This window comes from Rhipicephalus microplus, chromosome 3 (assembly GCF_043290135.1).
Source record: "Rhipicephalus microplus isolate Deutch F79 chromosome 3, USDA_Rmic, whole genome shotgun sequence".
Lineage (NCBI taxonomy): Eukaryota > Metazoa > Arthropoda > Arachnida > Ixodida > Ixodidae > Rhipicephalus > Rhipicephalus microplus.
In genome coordinates this window covers 107,064,672-107,084,187 of record NC_134702.1, presented here as the reverse complement: position 1 = coordinate 107,084,187, position 19,516 = coordinate 107,064,672, and the positions used below count along the sequence as shown (strand labels likewise).

The window sequence follows — 19,516 nt, the reverse complement described above, 5'->3', positions numbered from 1 at the left end:
AGGCAGTTCTATCATTCTGTCCAGCTCAAAATAGGATCTGAAGACCCACGGAACGTGACAGAAAACACAAGGTCGAGTCCCACATGAAACGTAGGGACAGCGGTCCGCGCCAATGGAATCCCGGACTAAGGATACTCCTCTCTGCTTTTCTCGATGATATACCGCATATTTTTTTATTGTATATTTCTGCTAACATTACACAGTAGCCAAACTAGCACGAGCAGGAGTCAGAGTGATGGCGTTTCATGCATCGTGCGTACAGACGCGTGCTGACCTCATTTCTTTCCCCCAAGACACGTACCTCTCCCTGTGCAACATCCGAAGCGCTCTTTGGGAGGAAATAAAGAAAAAAATACGCTTAAAACATGTAAGAAATCTCTGTGAACTGCGCTCTTGACTGATTTGGGAAATTTTCGCGGCAGTCGATTCGGGATGCAGTAAGAGTTAGGAAATTTTTGCCCGCTTCAGATGACGCAGAGCTTAAAACCTGACGAAAGATCTGCTTGCAGCAGCAACTGTCACTGCAGCAAAGCACAACATCAATTTTGGCGCAGTGGTTAATGAGAAAAGCAATTGGCCCGCTCCCATTGGCCCCCTCCCGCATAAAAATCGAAACCGAAACCGGCTTGTTGACTTGATTTCATGTGTCTCCAAAGTCAATTGTATCCGATTTCGAGTGGGAACATCTGCGAGCTCTCAACCGGGCTGCTCGGTGCTCACGCTCAAATGACAAATCCGCGTCTGCGTAGAATCCCGATTTGAAATGGATTACGTATCTTACGGTAAACGAAATGAGGCTTCCACGGAGACAGTCCTTGCTGCGCTTCGAGAAAGCAGCAAAGGAAAACTAGTTTACGAAAATCACTGGCCTTCGCAAAATTGTTGGAAGGTAAGCATCGCGAAGCGGACACTTTGTAATGCACGCTTGGCGAATAAATAGCGCGTCATTAGTGTTTTCTCATTCCTGCGCGAAGTACCGAAACCGTAAAAAAGCGCTTGCCTTTGCAATGTATTTCATGCCGGGGGACGTTTTGACATCCTGTGTGACAACCATAATGTACTGTGTGAAACTGTATTTTACTCGTTATGATATGGACGTGAAGAAAGTAAAGTGGAGGAATGGACCGCCGGCCGTCAACGGGGACTGAACCGGCAACCTTTAGATAGCGCGCCCGATGCTTTGCCAATTGAACCACGGTGGCAGTCGTCCTCTCGTCCAGTTGTCTTTTCGTCCACGTTATGTTCTTCGCATCTCTATCACAATTACTACGATACATTTAAACTAATACAGTTGACGTCCCCTATACCTTCCCTAAAGGGTAAGGTCCCCTGTATCTATACGTCCCCTATATCGGCTGGTGTTCACTAAGGTCGTATCAAAGCGAGAAAACCAGCCCTTAGAAAATTTCCCCCTTTCTTGCGACATTCCGTGGTACTTTGACGTCGCAGGATGTTCTTCCAAGCAAGCCCGTGCTGCACTTCGACGCAAAGCTGTTGCCGACCCTGTTTCAATACGACACTGAGCAGAGAGATGCCACTGACAGACCTGAATCGCCGCCAGTCTCTCCGAGCGACCAAAGTTCTGAAGAGTCGGGCTCGGACGTGCCATCGCCGAAAAGCGACGACGCGCAAGACCTGTACGCGTACGTGAGCGGCTCGGACTTCGACGTCTCCATACACAAGTACGAGGAAGAAAGACTCAACAGCGTCAGGGTAATCACTTGGCTCTGCCCACCCGTTCATGTGCAGTCTGTTATGATGTACCGCCAAACTCTTATCACTGCTCATATGATCTGTTACACGATATGTCACTGTTAATACTATTGCCTACAGATTAACAAAAATATGTTGGTGGGCTAGACGGTCAATAATATTATAATAGTACAACTTGAATCGCATGATATCGAACAGGACAAGGAAGGGACACAGGTGCACAATACAGCACTGCCCCGTGCATTGTTGTTGCTTTATTGACCTGTTTGATTTCACGCCAACCAGTTTGTAAGATTGCTTACAAAGTTTACTTTGTATTAACTATTTATGGCTACAACTGGCCCTTGCACAGTAAAACAACACGTCATCATCATGCTGTGCTCAAAGTGATGTTTGCGTGTGGAATTGCTCCTATTCATCCAGAGCAAATTTATTTTGAGGTCGGCATTAATGAGCACGGTTACATGGTCCTAGTGTGATCACCTTGAAAGCTGCAAAGCATATGAGATTTTGCTGTTGAATACCAGAGTATGCATTGGCTCTTTTCTACTGCATGCATTCATAGCTGTAGCATCAGGATTTTAACTTCGTGTTATGTTAACCATTGCAGCAGTTTTAAAAATTTGCCCATAAAGTTCAAGAAGGATTACAGAACAAACATAACTCTGTAAATGTGCAGGGGCTGCGATGGGGGTGAAAATGCCTGTGTGCTTAGATTTAGGTGCGCACTAAAGAACTCCAGGTGTTCGGAATTTCCGAAGTTCCCCTCTACCGCGTCTCTCATAATCATAAGGTGGTTTAGGGGTGGTAAACCTCATCAATTATTGTTATTATTAGCTGTGTAAATGTGGCTGCGTATAAGATAAATGTTTTGTCACGGGAGCAACAGTGTAATCTTTCTGTTTTGTTTGCCTGTGTTAATCCGTGTGTGCCTTTACGTAAGTACTCCCCGCCGGCATGAAAACTTTCTAAGTTGTTCGTATTTATTAATTTCACATGTATGATATTTCACTAATAATTTAGTAGTTTTGTTTTATGTGAATAAATTCTATTGATTTAAAGTGTGTATGAAGGGTCTTTTTGTGATATTTGATTTGCTTTCATTTTGAAGTTTTTTGTTTAAATGTCAAGCATTGCGTCACCATCACATTTCGACGCATTGGTAAGGTTCTGTCCATCGTGCATGGCACACGAAACCTTGCAGGAGGCCATGCGCAAGCGGATCGCGGACTACGAGCAGCACAACTACCGTTGGGATGAGCAGGCCAAAAAGCACCTGATGCTGATTGAGCAGAATCAGACACTAGAGTACCAAATGCAGTTAGACAAGCTCAACCAAGAATACCTCGAAGGGTACAGACTCTTCTTACCTACGATGACTTCTTTATGTGAAGAGCGTTTTTTTTAGCTGACATGAACGGTTTGCAGATGGCCGGGCAATCCAGCTTCTGCGATGATGTTGCCCATACAAGCACATCTATATGCAACAGCTGACGTTTCTACTGTTTGTATGCACACTGGACTAATGTTGATATTAACAGTGTTTTGACGACTAGGTTTGAAAATTACTTTGTGAGAAAGGGCATGAAGATGTGATTGGGCTCCTTTTTATGTCTCTCAGTATGTGCTATTTACAATTTAGGAAAGTTGTTTTAGTAGGTTTGTTGACATTACTGTGGCCTTTTAATGGCGGCCTTTTTTTTTTTTTTTCACACCAACCGATGCTCGGACGTGGGACATAGTGAAGGGCAACATACTATTTTCAATGTTTAGCCTTGCTTTTCTGTGTGTTCACAATTAAGGAAATTACCGCAGCTGATATGACATGGAAGCAACATGTTGTGGTACTTGACTTCATGCGTTCATAAAATTTATCTAACATGTAAAGAGGACATTCTGATCTTGTGCAATCATTTAGAAAAGGTTCTCTCAACGAGTGTGCAAGTCGCCATAGCAAGTTATACTTTGCAAAAGGAGAGGCACACTTTAACAAAACTTGTGTGATTGTACCCTTTAGTTTTACTAAGTAGAATACTGGTTCCCCTTTCACTCAGTCAAAGTATACATCATAAGACGAGATATACTTTGCGGCAGGTTTACAAAACTATTTGAACTGTTTACACGATCCTCCACACATAATAACTTTCGTGCTTTCTCTAGGCTTCGAGAACTTGCAGAGAAAAGCCAAAAAGCACAGGAGCATCACCTGAGCCACATGCGGGTAAGTTTCTACGCCCACCTCAACAGCTGCCTTTCTTTTTTTACATTCATCAGTGCACTGATTCGTTCGCCTTACAGCATCTGAGGAACAAAATTAAGGAAGCTGAGCTGAAACAAAAACAACAGGAAGAGGAAGAAAAGAAAAGGTCAGTGGTACCATCCTTGTAAGTTAGTTTTGATTTGTGAATGCTGTCACTATTTTTATAATAGTGAGGCTCAAAATCCAATAAACTCATGTTTACACGTGTGTGACATGCTCCTGGGATGTGTAACAAGTGCTCAGAGAATGAAATTCACAAGCTCAATTCTAGACTCTTCTTAACTATGATTACTAGTTTTATCTCGGTTAACTTCACCGCACGTTCTATCGCCATGCGCCACGCCACACAAGCGAGTCCACTTTTGTGGTTGAAGGGGAAGATCTCCTTACTTCACTGCATGTGGTGCACCTAATTAGCGGCTTAATTTGTGAAGTTTTCCTACTGAGAACTTTGAAAATTAGTGAAGTTCTGCACGTACTGAAATTCTCCTACATGTAACTTCACCGCACATGCTAAAGTTTTGCTTGTAAGTGGGAATTCTCCTTAGGAGTGTGCAATGGTAGGAACCAATCTTTTGCAAGCCTGCTGTTGACCTAGTTTGAAACGTATTTCAATTGCTGAAAAGAACACAGATGAGCACACTCACAACTGCGCACCCGCTTGCAGAAAGTTTAGCTGATGTACAGCCGCCCAAGTCTTTAACTACCGTGCGCAAGCGCCACACGACAGAGCCAAGTTGCAAACAAGGCGAGAGCCCTGCATGCCCACTAAGCATGCTCAGCTGGGCCCATCATCTGCTTGGCTGTTCTTTTGTAAAAAAGTCACCCTGCATTAGCTCACTTCAGACAATCCAAATTTGTCAGCCTATGTCATGTGCAGGGGCGTGTCACGTAGCTACGGATTTCATTTTCTTGGCTGCTTGCTGATCTTCGGAATGTAAGGTTCGAGAAAGACACGCAGCCTGTTCGTCTGAAGTGTGTTAATGCAGGACAACATTCTCACGTACAAACAGCCAAGCATACAATGGGCCTAGCTAAGCGCGCTTACTCTCACCCTGTTTGCAACTTGGTTCCGTCGTATGACATTGACACTAAAAAAATTTGCCGCTCGCGCACAATAGTTAAATATTTGGAGGCTGTACTTAACCAGTGCGGCTGTGTACAGGATAGCAGGCGTGCCAGTTTGTACTCTTTTGACGATCTGCCGATAGCTCAGCCACTTACTATCGTGCAGGGAGGCAGAGTCAAAGCAGCGAGCGGAGTCCCTGCGCTGTCAGTGCAAGGAGATGGAGTCCACGTTAGCATCGGTGCAAAAGGCCCTCGGGGAGTGCGCGTTTGCCTCGTTTCTCGCGACACCTGTTGAGGACCACCGAGGCCTGCTGGACCGCATGGCCCGGCAGGTGGCAGCCTTTGGCGCGCTCACCGCTGTCTCGCGCGAAGATCTCCGTCGAGTTCTGGACTTTGCTACCCAGCTCAACACCCTGGTTCACTCCGTCGTTGCTGATGTTGGTGAGGCTTTTGTTGGGGTGTTCCTTAATTAATGGGCATTCAATGTCTGCTTACGGGCAGAAAGCGGGCACAAGTTGTCCATCCAAGTTGTCCACGAATACCCCCAACGTAAAAGAAAACGGAAATGAAGAAGTAATAATGCCTACAAACATTTTTTAGTTTAAATTAAAGAACAAAACTAAAAACTTACTTCTGCTAGAGTTGAAACTGTGACCTCTAGCACAATAGAACCAGATTAATTTGAATTTGTTCAAATAAAACAGTTAAACCTAAAGAGGTCTAGATTGAATATAGCAGCCAATGACACATGCTGTATTCCTCCACAAGCGCAGCCTTGGCCATCTTAAAGGGACACTAAAGTCAACTATTAAGTCGACGTTGATTGTTTAAATGGCAGTCCGGAAACCTCGTAGTGTTACTTTTGTGCCAAGAAAGGGCCTATTTTGAAATAAAATCACGTTTTAGTGCTCCGCGTTGAATTAGCACACTTCAAATTGCATGCCTCAAGAAGCGGACCGACCGGACCGTCTCGCGTCACTGTTGCCGTGCACAACGTAGCCCGGCTTTACTACGCTAGTAGCAGCAGACAGAAAGCAGTGAGAGCCACAGCAGGAGCAACTGCCATTGATCAATTTCCCGCCATTGGCTTTGAGATTGCAGACGCTTTTGTTTTAACCGCACCCTGCTAGATAGCATCACCTATCCCGTGTAACCCCACGAAAATAGAATTTTTGAACTACTCGCGCCATTCCCCATAGTAACGTCCGGTGGTTCTTTTTTCCATGAATCAAACAGAAACAAACAAGAAGCATTTTATTGCATCACTTAATGCACGGAACGTTCTTTATTTAGTGCAGTTAGATCAATTACTAGTGATTAATTGTAGCCAGGCCAGTATGTCTGTTGTCATCAGGATCATTTTTAAAATGCCCTACTGCAGCGCTTGTGTTCTTGTGCATTTACTTTAATTTCTCGGTAAGTAGGGCACTGTTGTTGATAATATTGTCGTTTTAGATGTTGTCATACATTGAGATTTCACTGTGATTTAAATTGTTATTTTACTTTAGTGTCCCTTTAACTCACACCAACGGGGTGTAGCCATTTTCATGAAGGGTTGTCCAAGCTGTGGGAGTTAGTTCAACCTGCTGTAGTTAATTTATTTTGTGGTTCTCAGCATCTTTTCTCCCAGGCATTACATATGATGGCTGAGATAGAGGAGGCATTGTGTGAAATCTCGCTCGCAAAGGCTGATATCAACCTTTGTTCGCTTTTGGCTGAGAAAGTTTACATTCACTGGTTCTGCCAAGCAGACATTGAGGGGTTTCGTGCCATAACTTATGCTGCCAATGGTTACGGCTTGCATTTCGGGGACAGAGAGGACAGAGTCTTGCTCCTTCATTCAATATGGCCTGCAGACAACTACGAGATGCACAGATACATTTTTTCTTGACACGATTACACTTAAAACTCTCTATAATAAACACGGATATAACAAATTATCTGTTACATCGATGTAAGTTAATAGTTTCGCCATAGATACACTGTTGTGAATATACTTTGTAAGGAATTTCGGGATATAAGGAATTATTTTTTTGGCAAATGTGACCTCATTTTAATGAGGCTTGAGTGTAATCATGTGGCCAGCATTTAGAACACTGAGCTGTAGGGAGAAAAGTAGCAAATCGCATTAATGCCAGATTCTCTAAGCACTGAACCTGTGTGTATGCTTTGGCCCGTAATCATGTAGCGGCGTCACTGACTCATCGAATGCCTTAACACGTGCAGAACAAGCCACCACGAAAGGAATGGCCCTGCAGAAGCAGGAGCAGCCACAGCCTGTAGAAAATAAGACTAAGGACATCGAGACGCGTGTTCAAGAAGCAGATAATGGCACTCAGTCACCAGAACCATCGCCAGGTGAGTGAAGGCAGTTGCAGTCGAATGCCTCTTTAATGAATATGTCTTTAGTGCAATTACTGGTGGGATAAATCCTTTTGCCTTTGCTTTGTTGTGATTAGTGCACTCAACCTCTACAACAAAGTGCCCGAGAATGTAATTGTAAAGGCGTTTGTAATTTTTAGGCTTGTACGACTGTTCGAGCACCTCGAATATTCAATGAATATCACAATATTTCTATTTGCTTCGATTTGAATTTAAGTTATTCTAAATGTTGAAGTATTTGCTATGAATGAATGGTTGTATACGTACAAGTACGCCTGTAAACCCCCTGTAAAGGTGGTGCCCGCCGCGGTGGCCTAGTGGCTAAAGTACTCGGCTGCGGACCCGCAAGTCTCGGGATCAAATCCCGGCTGCAGCGGCTGCATTTCTGATGGAGGCGAAAAGGCTCTAGGCCCGTGTGCTCAGATTTGGTTGCACGTTACAGAACCCCAGGTGGTCGAAACTTCCGGACGCCACCACTACTGCGTCTCTCATGATCGTATGGTGGTTTTGGGACGTTAAGCCCCACATATCAATCAATCTGTAAAGGTCGTTTCACTGTAGCTGATGGGTGCTGTATTATATATATGCCTTTTTAGGGGAAATTTGCGCTGCTACGAAGTTCTACTTCAGGGTTAAATGAAATACAGTAGACTGCTTTAAATGAAACCTGAAGGAACCAGGAAAATGTGTTTCCTTTAAGAGGAGCTTTGTTTATTGAGAGATAGATAGGGGTATAATATTCAAGTACGAAACCAAATATATTACAAGCAGTTGTTCTATTAAAGCAGCAATTTCATTTAAGAGAGTTTCGTTTAATAGGAGTCTATTGTATTACCGTCGCATCAATTGAACATAGTTTAAAGAGGCCCTGCTACTCTTTGAGCATGGTCAGAAAACAAAACGCTGCCTATCGTGGCTCCCGAGAACACGCGAGCCAAATATTATAGCGCAGTTTGCGGCCTGGAATATACAATGAATTCTCAAAGCCAGCTAGAAATCGCTTTCTCATCTCTCAACAAATGACACTACAGGCCCAAGATCACTGCGTCCTAGGCCAAGTATCGGCCATTGACTGATTTGAACAATCCACACTCACTCATTCCTGGGGCTGCGGCGGGAGGCCGTCACTTGTCCGCACGTGCATGCACGATCGCTCTGAAAAGCCACGCATTCGAAAAAAAAAAAAAAAAACAAGTTGATAGAAAGCGTTCTCAAGGTCATGCGGTGCACGTGACGTATTTATTGCCCCCTGCGGTCCTGTCCTGCTTAGTTTCTAGCGCTTTCGTTGGGACGAGAGAAGACGGAATGCAACTGCAGTGTACGACGAATTTTCGTAAATTTGCTCATACTGCACGTATTCTAAAAATGTTTGCGGTAGTGAATTCGTGGGGCAATAAGCTCTTTTTGTGAATCCATTCTGTGGCTACTTAAAAAAGTGTTGCAGGACTCCTTTAAGTTTAAAAGCTTGTTAAAGTGGCTTGTATAAATTTTAAAACCTATACCTTATAGATTACCACTTGCATTCTACCGAGAGTGAAATCCTGCTACTATTCAAAGTAGCTTCCATTTCCTTTAAACCAAAAAGAGTGAAACATGCATGTGCATTGTTTCATTGTTGAGCAGGTTAGTCATGTAATGACAAGTAAGGTATGCTCACTTTTTGATAATATGTGATATTCGTATTTGATTTGAAAATATTTTGCTAAATCACTATTTGCATCAAATTGGCTTCGAACCTAAAATCTACTATTTGCACAAGCCTAGTTATTTCTAGTAGGCCTGCTCATGCAACAAATTAGTAATTTTATTGTGTGCAGTGCAGAATCAGAGTGTTCAGTTTCTTTTTGGTATTTGGGCACTTTTTCATTTGTGGTTTGTTAGAAGCTGCTATAGCTTGTTGAGACCAGCACACACTACCTACTACAAGTCTATAGTACCCTTATTTTAGAAGCACAGATAGCCTTTTCTGGCAGGTATATGCATTGAGCAGTCTTTGGAGTAGCTTCAGAAGAAATTCAGGCAGATTACTTGATAGCATCGGCACTCGATGCACATAGTTTTGTGAGCTAGCAAGTCGTATCAACAGATCCTGCCACAATATTGACTATGCTGAGATGTCCTTTGTCTTAACATATTCATATTCACCCAAGCACTACCATAATTGTCACCGTTTCACTTAAAAGAAGGCCTGGACGATGCAGTATCAATTCAATAATAATGCCACAGCTGGTCTCTAATTGCTTGAGTAACATCTGAAGGCAGCTTTAGTCTACTTTCTGTAACACTAAGCCTGCATACCCACACTGCACGCTGTATGTTTTAGACAAGACAGAATGAATATGTCTTTGTTGAATCTAACACACTTGCTTCGATGGCTCTACTGCACATCAGTCTCATCATGTTACACTCAAACTTCAGTATAACGAACATGGACATAACAAATTATCGGTTATAACAAAGTGAGTGAAGAATAATTTTGTCTAAGGTACAGCTCTCCGAATATTCGTTTATATTGAATTTTTGAATATAACGATGTATTTTTGTGGCAGATGTGAATGTCATGAGGTTTTGAGTGTACGTTAGAAAAGGCTATCACCAACCCGGACCCACAAATTTAAATTAAGTGGCACAACTTCTCATTGTGACAGTAATTGTGAGCGAGCGTGTTTCGATTGTCAGCTGCAGGAAGCATGGGCCGTGTGGAGACCAACCAACTGAAGAGGCATGCTGACATTTTGGACAGACTGGAACAGTGGCAGGCCTCTTACAAGGAGCTCACCCAGGATAAAGCAGTAATGTATCACCACTGCACTCTCACTTTTGGCAATGAAATTGAGATTATCCTGCACCCAGTTTGCCTTGGTAGATAAAGTGGCTAGAATGCTCAGCTGCTGACCCGAAGGTCGCAGGTCGATCCCAGCTCTGGCGGTTCCATTTCGATCAAGGCAAAATGGTAGAGACCCATGTGCTTTGCGATGCGAATGCATGTCAAAGAACCTAAATGTCTAAATTTCCAAAGCTTTACACTACGGCATCTCTCAGAATCATATCGTGGTTCTATAACGTTAAACCGCAGATATTATTATTATTATCATAATAAGCCCGCACCCATATTTTGCACCCGCTTCACTAGAATGAAAGTGAACAACCATATTCCTACAAATTTGCGGAGCTATTTTTTATTTCTCTTTGCAGCAATGATGTTTTGTCTTTTCCAGGCCCCATGTGTAGATAGGCACAGCAATTATCAGTTAATAGCAAGTTCTGTCGTATTTCTTGTCCCGTGTGCCCGCGTTGTTTCTTACGATGTATCGGTTTGAGATGGCATTTTGGCGAGATGGCTGCTACCCCCGTCTTCTCATTCAAAGTAATCACACATGAATTCAGATTTATGAGAAGGAAAAGCTTGACTGGTCATTACAGCATACGTACAATGTACCATATAGACCGCTTCTAACGTAAGTCGCGAATATCCACACTATAAGCGGTACCGCGCTATAACCAAAACAACATTTTTCAAGGGCTGAACTTGCGCCAAACATGTTGAGCGTAAAGCCTCGCGTGTCGAAGAATCAAATCATGGGTTGCGCGGTGCTTAACAACATTTAAATTTATGAATGTTACACAAATATAAATGAACGCATAAAGGGAGGGGGTCTAACAGAAGAAAACACCATTGTGATCTGATTTTCGCCGCCTACTTCTCAGACCTACTCGATTATGCGCATCACACAGAAACTATGTTGAATTGCGTCCAGAATTTGACTCGTTAAAGGTGCCAATCATTCGATTTCACAGGTGTGCATGCGATTTCAAGACATTGCAATCAAATCGCAAACTGCCATACGTGTGCTTCACGTGCCACCCTCGTTTTGATCAACATTATGTATCCCTTCCCATCAAGTGCAGTCACTGCAAATAGTTTTGTTAATTTCGTAACAAACCACAACTTAGATAGCATGCGACCACTACCGATCAAATTGCAACCAACATCAATCAGGCCTGGCCTGCCGTTTTGTATGTTGTCGTCAGAAGGTGGCACACCAGGCACGTGTCCCCCTTGAAATTTTTTTCACCATGGCCTAGAGAGCGAAAAATGGTCATTTTAAGGGGGTACCTCTGCTAAAATCACCCCCCCCCCCCCCCTATAGACATTTCTAGCTATGCGCCTGGTTGTCGCGGAAAGTTTGTCCAAGACATGAAGATCCGGCGTCGTACAGATCGTGCTCAAGCACTGAACCAAGAACAGCATGCGCGATACGGAGTTTGCATTCGTGGCCGGGAGATCAACAACGACGAAAACCCGCCAAGCTTATGAATGACAGCAGCAACAAGGGCGAAAGCTCGCATTATTAAACCATAAAAGGTTTGAACTTACGAACGAGGTGGAAAAACATGATATTTGTACCTAGCTCGATAATGACAACGGTTTTCCTGAGAGGAAACTGCTAAGCGCAGTTGACAAGGATGGGATTGCACGTGCCATATTAAGTCACGTGCGGCCGGAGCTATGCTAGCGGCACTAGTACGCTGTAGCCGCATAAGCTCCGGTGCAAAGGCTCATCCGTCCCGGGGGTAACCGCCCTTCTCCTTACTTGACTAGCCCGCGCAATGTCCCGCAGTCTTTTTTCATTTTCTTTTTTTTCCCTTCACCCTTCATTTGTTCACTCCGTGTCCCCTCCTCCTCCGTAACGACCTCATCGCTCACTCCCCAGCGGCTTCTTTCAGGCGCCCACTTGCTACCGCATTCATCACAAACATTTTCTGGCAACCGCATTACTACAACCCTCGTAGCCGTTGTAGTATGTAACAAGTATAACATTTCGACCTCCAAGGTGGTGCCGGTGAGAGATTTCTTCTGTGCGTTGTTGAACAATAAAAAATTGTGCTGAATGTGCATGCCAATGGCTGCTAATGGGGAATGAGAGACAGGAGCATTCGGCTCTTAGTTAACGCGCACGCTGCGATCCCCATTAGCAGCCATTGGCATGTACATTGAGCACTATCTGACATGAAAGGGTTGCTGCGTTATACTCGCTGGGTGTAACCTCCTCAGTTTTAGAAAGGTTTAGCAAGCGTTGGGCCACAGTGCCGTGAATACAGTGAACTAGTATATACCATGAATGAACTCGAGGTGGTTAAAGGTGGGAAGTAGACCCGAAGCGCAAGCCGTAAGAAAGTGTGCGTGTGCCACCTCTCGTTTAGTCCTTGGAATGTCCGATGGATAGCGGTGCTTCTATATGGGGAATATATGATGAAAAGATGCGAGATGGTGGTACTTGGAGTGTTGAATAGATGGACGAACGGACACACAGACAGATGCATGGATGGACGCATGAACGGATGCAGGGGCGGATGCATAGACGAACGCAGGGACGGACGCACGAACAGACGCACGCACAGATGGACGCATGGATGGACGGAAGCAAGAACGAATGCTTCGCCCTACTCTCCATCATTCACTCCGTGGATATGCTGCCAATTTTTTTTTAAAGACTGTAGTCTTTATTGGAATACTTAAAAGTCGAAATTTCGGTCAGTCTGTCTGTCTATTACACGATTCAGCCAACCGGCCAATGTTTATGCACTTGCTGAACGCCCAGCCATCTTCAACTGGTGGCTGCATTCATACTTGTGAACATTGTCGATAGGAAAGCAAATCACGCATATCTGAGGTGCAACATTAATACACAAGTATTAGGCTCTGTGTTTCTTTACTATAAAATGCATAAATACATACTTTACGTAATTCCAATGTCCCTATTGTTTTTTATTCTGCTCTGAAAATGTGGCGCTATATACGAAAGAGTGTTGTGCTCATGATATGGTGCCGTGGCTCTGTTGGGCTGATGATATGGGCTGTGGCTCTGGGTTTTGCTCAAGCATGTTTTTCCCGACAGCACTGCCAGATGGCAACCCTGTCTCACGCAGCGTCTCCTCTATTTTATCAATGCCAGCCATATGTGGCTGATTCAACATAGAGGAGGTGCTGTCTCAGGCAAGGCAAAACATAAATGGCCGCTTGGCTGGCCTTCAGCCAGCTAGTCTTTCCATGACATTTGCAACGAAGCATGTAGACATGCAGCTAATATTTTTTTTTTCTCTTTTTTTTTTCTTTGCCTGTGTCTCAACCAGCAAAAGAAGTACTGCTTTGACCTGCTGAAGGCAGTCTCGATTCCTGTGAATGCAATATCCATTTCGAGCTCTGTAAAGGAGAAGCTGGATCAGCTGAACACCGTTCTCTCGGGCAAGCCCTTCAAGTCAGGTTCTTGCACCATCTCCACCAGCTCTCATCCTCTGGCACTGCGTTATTGCCTCGACAAGCTTGCGGAGAAGATTGTGGTAAGCTCGCATGGCACCTCCCGTTTCGCATTGCGCTTCTGCAGTTGTCTGATTAGCTTTCAGCGTACAAAGTTTTGCCAGGTACTTCCTTGTCAAAGAATGAAAAGAGCATTCATAAATTATGTTTAAAGGCAATGAAACAAGGCCTGCATGTTCGCTTTCACGTTCCAGCACTCCTTAAGAACATCATGGATGTGAGAACGTTTCTAAAAGGCATTTCAACTGAATGTTTTCATAAGCTGTTAAGGACATTTTTCCAATTTGAAAGGCATAATGATGCTCCTCCGTTGAGACGTCTGTTTAAACTTTAGTTTTTGTCCATTTCAGTTTGGCAGTCATCATTTGTGGCCATGAGGCAACTGCGTTTTCTGCAAAGACTGCGAATTTAATTATTGCCCAAAGAGCACTGGCCAAAATTTAATGGCAGTCTTGCATATCAGAGCCAATTTGTGTGGAAGACACTGTGGCAGTTACAGCCGTTCAAATGCTTATGGTGTATCGCTGAGCATTAGCACCATCTGTCTGCACACACACTGCGCAGTAGGCACACAAAACTTTCGCAGCAAAAGCCTTCGGAAGAGCCCCGCATTTTTTTTTTGTTGGGTGTGGCGAATGTGCTATTTATTAATTAGAAGTTCATCATAGATGAGCATTGTACTTTTTTTTCTGCATTACAAATTTGGTGCTTTACCTCTGCAGTTCACTATTGCTTCTTTCGAAGGTAATGCTGCTTCTGAAGCTGCGAGCAAGCCATGCAGACACAGTGTGACAGTAATGTAGCCTTTTTTAATTATTAGTAATCCACACAAGTAGTACGCACAGTGTTTTGCGGATACAAGCAGATCGGTAAGTTCCTGGGATTACTAGGCCAAGTGGGTTTCTTCGTGCTGCTGTTCTTGTCTGCAGAACCGTGTGTTTGCTCCTTCGTCTACTGTCTGACATAATTTTTTTACTTTGTCAGCAAAATCCTTGAGAGCTGAAACGAAGGTGTTGGTAGCAAGGTTCACAGATAAATGCCTGCAGTCATAAACCCTTTGCTGGCCCTGTAATCTGCATTTCTCTTTAACAGTGTATGCTTCAGTGCTGCTTTGTAGGCTTGCGCAAATAGCGACTTTCAGATTCAAAGCGAATCGAATGCGAATGGTGTTTATATCGCATAATATAAAGAAAATAGCTATATTTGTCATGACCTAACTAACCTGCTCAATATTCTAAGAAAAAAGTTTAAGCAAGGCATGTGCCAATGTCATTCTTCAGCTTCAAGTGAAAGGAGAACACCTTGGAATAGTAGCACAATTTGAGTTTCGGCAGCAGGCAACTTATACTTGTAAAATATGTTAAGTTTTAATCTATACCTGGAGCATGTAAGTCGGTATAACAACCTCTTTAACTTTAAAAAATTGATGTGGAGGTAATATCTTCATTTAACCTTGAAGTGGGGCTTCACAGCAAGGCAGATTTCTCTCGAGTATGTGTTTTCACGACTTAGCACCTCTCTACTGAAGTGAAACCACTATTACAGGGGGTTTTGCAGAAGGGCTTTGTCTTGGGCGTTGATGCATGCTCAAATTCATACTGTAGCACAAAAAAGACACGACGGACACACACAGCCACACACCACAAGCGCTTGTAGAGTGTGGTTCTGTGTGTTCGTCGTGTCTCTTTTGCACTACATTATGAATTTGAACTATTACAGAGGGTTACAGCATTGCAGGAACTATTACAGGGTGAACTCGTATACATCTATTCGTTCATTTAGAATGCTTATAAATTTTCAGTAATTTGAATTCAATTTGAAGCATTCGAATATTTGCACAATTGTTGGGCATCTCACACTCTCTGAAAGCACTGCTAGCTTTGTGCATGGGATTAACAGCACCACCTGAGTGAGTGAGCGCCGCCTTTTTGCATCTGTCACAGCTGCAAGGCGAAGAACAGATTTTGTCCAATGAGGAAACGGCCTATCCCGTAGCCGCGGTGGCGGTGGGCCTCTGGTGTCGCTACCCCGACCTCGGTGACCTTCTGCTTGGACACTTCTACATGCGCTGTCCCGCTCTGGTGCCGGTCTTCTTCAGCCGTAGTATGGCCTCCTCCGAGAGTGAATACCTCAGGTTGGTGCACACGTCTACATCTCAATGAGTGGGCCATAGCAGCTAAGTGCAGCTTGTTAGGTGGGGGCATAGTTGTTCGTGCTACTGTTCAGAGTTGCCTCCACTTCCTCTGAACAACTACAAAAGAAAAAAAAACACTCACACACACATTTGCACACACCTCAAAACGTTTTAATTTAGAGAAAGAAAAGTATTGTGCAGGTTTGTTAGGCCATGACAAGTATGCTGATTTTTTTTTTGATATGTGATTTCAATTCAAAATCATTCCAAATCACTAATCACTTCGATTTTGCCTTGGAGCTAAGGCTTACTATTCACACAAACCTAGTCTTGCTCTTTCGCTGGTGTAGAGTAGTCGTATAGTTGCCGTTGGGATGAATGCCTACCTGGCAGTGTCATCTGCAAACCAATCACAGATGTATTCATTAGCGAATACTACGCTTGCTTCGAGTTGCAGTTTTGGCACTTGACAAAATGTGTGACAAAATGTCAATGTCAGCATTTAGAATAGCGGTTGTGTTTATTGTGAGTTGCTTGAATGCTTTCTCTATAAATACAGCTGTCTACGCGTGACATTTCTCAGGCATTTTAATACAGTTTCTGTTATTTTCTGTGACATGAAAATAGAAATGATTAAGCAAGCCTTAGTAGTTCTTAAATAGCATTTAACAAGGAGCTAAAGCTCTTCGGCCTCTTCTAAATTGTAATTCTGCTTCCTACGGTTTCCAGAGTGTAATCTTTATTTTCAAATGCTGCAGATTTCATTAAAGTTAGCCCAGTGGCTCTCTCAAAGTAAAGCTGTTACAGCAGAAGGTTGTGACAAAACAAAACTATTCTGAAAGTGGACTGTCCGAAATCTGTAGATTCGTAGAAGAATAATATTTAGACAGGGATTGCAGTCAATCTTTTGTCTTTTAACACAGGCTGTGTGGCTACAAGTGCGACGGAAGCAACATGGAGACGGAGAGCCAGTTCTTGAGGCGTGTTACGGGTCTCATGCGCCTGTACGCTGCCCTGCTGCAAACGCCGCTGCCGCCGTGGCACAAGCCTCTAGACAGCGACATGTCGCGCCAGCCGCCGGGTTCGAAGCGCGGGTGGCAATGGCTGGCAATGTGCCTGAACACGCCGACCGAGGACCCTAACTTTGCGGCCACGCTGATCTGCACTTTTCTAGAGGTGGCCGGCTGGACATTGCAACGAGACTACGGCCGCCAGTTCCGCAAGATGCTGCACGTGCTCTGCAAGGACTACTTTCCGCGTCTCAAGCAGCTCGTGAAGACGTCTAGTGGGCCCATCTCGCGGCTGGAAGCGTTGCTGCAACAGGTCCTCCGCAAGGGGCACTTGGCTCGGCCGGAGGGAAGCCTCAATGACCAGGCTTGGAAGTGAGCCGAAGCTACCATGCATGGACTTCCAAATTCTACGTGATAGTGCCTCTAATGTCGCACTCGACTTACAGGGTCAAAGTCCGTCCCCCTGAGACCACGACTCTTGTCGCTTCTCATCGTATTGCTGCATGACAGTGGCGACACAATTGTGAAAGTTACTCGCTGCCTCCAATTATTGCACGTACTGTGACTGTGGTAGTGCTGCCAGATGGCATGGCCATATAAGTGTAGCAACCAGTGCTCTGATGGGAAAACTTTTCTCTGGTTGATACAGTAATTGTACACCTTTCACTACTGAGTAGTGAATAGGACTAGCATTTCTGCATATTTACATGCTTAATTTCACAGGAATTCTCCACACATCTCAAGTTGGACAGTACGCTATCATCACTGAAAGCTACGCTTTATTTTAGCACTCGTTTGCCGAAGCCTCGGCTGCAAATTAAATTGTTCAATCGCCATGATTAGAGCTACAGTTTGGTGCCAGTGTTCAGGAAGATCTGCGTGCATGAGGACATGTGCTTTAACAGCCTTGAAATATTGAAGGGGAATCATCTTTGGGCAGACATGTTGCTGATGGCGATGAGGTCTTACTAGCAGTAACAAGATGGCATGTGCTATTCCCATGCAGTAGTTTGGCAAAGTGAACCAAACACCGGAAACAGACCAACGCACAATTTTTAAAAGCTGTAGATGCAGTGAAAGATGCATCGGGTCCTTCTCACATACATACATCAGGCCTGTTCTTGGAAGGCCTGAACATGTTTTCTTTATATTGTCATGTCCACGAGAGGGCTTTATTCTGAGGCGACGTACCGGTCGACTCGAAGGTGTCGAGTGAAAGCGCACCGGAGACCTTTGCCAATGGCTGAACGTCGCCTTCTGTCATCTCCCTGTTCCCCGCTACACAAATGCACATACCTAAATTACATATGTGGTAACAATATGTTTGCTGTGATATTGCATTGGAAATGCTGATTAGGATTCTTTTCGGTGTGTGCATCTTTTACTGGAATGTATATTTCATGTTCGTGGTGCATACGCTTGATTGCAATTGAACGTCGTAGAGTTGTCATTGTGTGCGACAAGCTGAACGTGGAGATGTTCCTAGGAAGTGCCAACGTTAAAGTACTATTAATGAAGCATTGTTTTAAATGATAGCACTGCAGCAATTTCAGCTTTTACACACTGGACTATGCGGAACTGATGATCGTGTGATGATTGCTCTCTAGTTCAAGTAGTGTAGCTTGGCATTGTTGAATAAATGTGCCTTGGAGCAAGCGTGTTTATTGTGCTCGTATACCACTAAATTTCATAAGTGTTCCCTAACCAGCAAAGGCCGTAGAGCAACCTCAGATTTGCGAAATACATTCTAGCTTTTTTTCCCGCAAAACGGATCTTACTGTCACAGTGCTGGTGCATGCAGCAGAAGCAAGAAAATTTTGTGAATGCCTCTCATTTTCACTCTTTCGTTACCACGCCTATTCAAATCAATCACCAGTGATCGACACTTCTGGATCATCGATTTTGGCATGTTAAATTTGTTTACCGTGCACCCAGCACTTTCTAGTATTTAGTCCAGCCACTCAACTTTCAGAATCAATATGAATTTGCCTGTTCTGGCAACATAGTGATTTTTCACAGACCTTTGCACAAACTAATGTGCGTGTATTGTAAGAAAAGTGCACGAGGCTGACAGACTTGACAGAAGTGCGTGCCCCTCGTGATTATGCTACAGTGACATTGAAGTTCTGTAATGAAACGAATCTTTGCAAGCCAAATATCGAATTCAAGTGTGAGCTTCGCAATTTGAGCATGTTGAGCAGTATTAATAGCAAGAAATTTATGCCAGATGTTCAATAGAGAGCAGTTCCTAGAGTCTCGGAAAATTTGTTCCACAAAATATATTTACTAAAGTCCACTACATGTTTAAAGTGTGGAAGTGGCCTTCTAGGACAGTTTCCAGCACTTTTGGTTTTGCTTGCGTCGTTATATCAGGTACAGGGTCACATGCAGTGTCACTAGTCACTCTTATGACGTTGTCGTCACATGCGCATGGGTATGCACCAGCACTGCAAAACGCATGCACTGCTCGAAACTGTCTTGCAACACCACCTGAATTGAGTGAGGGCGAACTTGGAGTTCGAGGATGACAGCACCTCAGCCTCAAGTTTTATGGCGACAATATTGTGCGTCAGCCTGAGACATCTGCAGTGTTCATGGGTTTATTTTGTTTAAATCCTCAAGTTGTCTCT

The 19,516-nt window shown here is 44.0% G+C and overlaps 2 protein-coding genes across 2 annotated transcripts in view; one reads left to right on the top strand and one right to left on the bottom strand.

Annotated features, from left to right (window-relative positions):
* The first annotated feature begins 653 nt into the window (after positions 1-653).
* Positions 654-18,542, top strand: LOC119172000 (mRNA export factor GLE1-like). Its single transcript, XM_037422937.2, has 11 exons — positions 654-889; positions 1,450-1,713; positions 2,918-3,066; positions 3,874-3,934; positions 4,012-4,079; positions 5,208-5,482; positions 7,268-7,399; positions 10,103-10,215; positions 13,559-13,765; positions 15,686-15,876; positions 16,800-18,542. Exons 1-11 carry the CDS (start codon positions 764-766, stop codon positions 17,260-17,262), a joined length of 2,049 nt encoding a protein of 682 aa, XP_037278834.2. The 5' UTR covers positions 654-763; the 3' UTR covers positions 17,263-18,542.
* LOC142803863 (uncharacterized) overlaps positions 14,532-19,516 on the bottom strand; it is a 30,215-nt gene continuing 25,230 nt past the window's right edge. Inside the window, exon 3 of the transcript XR_012894339.1 lies at positions 14,532-16,275. The gene's annotated coding sequence lies outside the window, so the exon portion shown is untranslated. The remainder of the gene's footprint in view (positions 16,276-19,516) is intronic.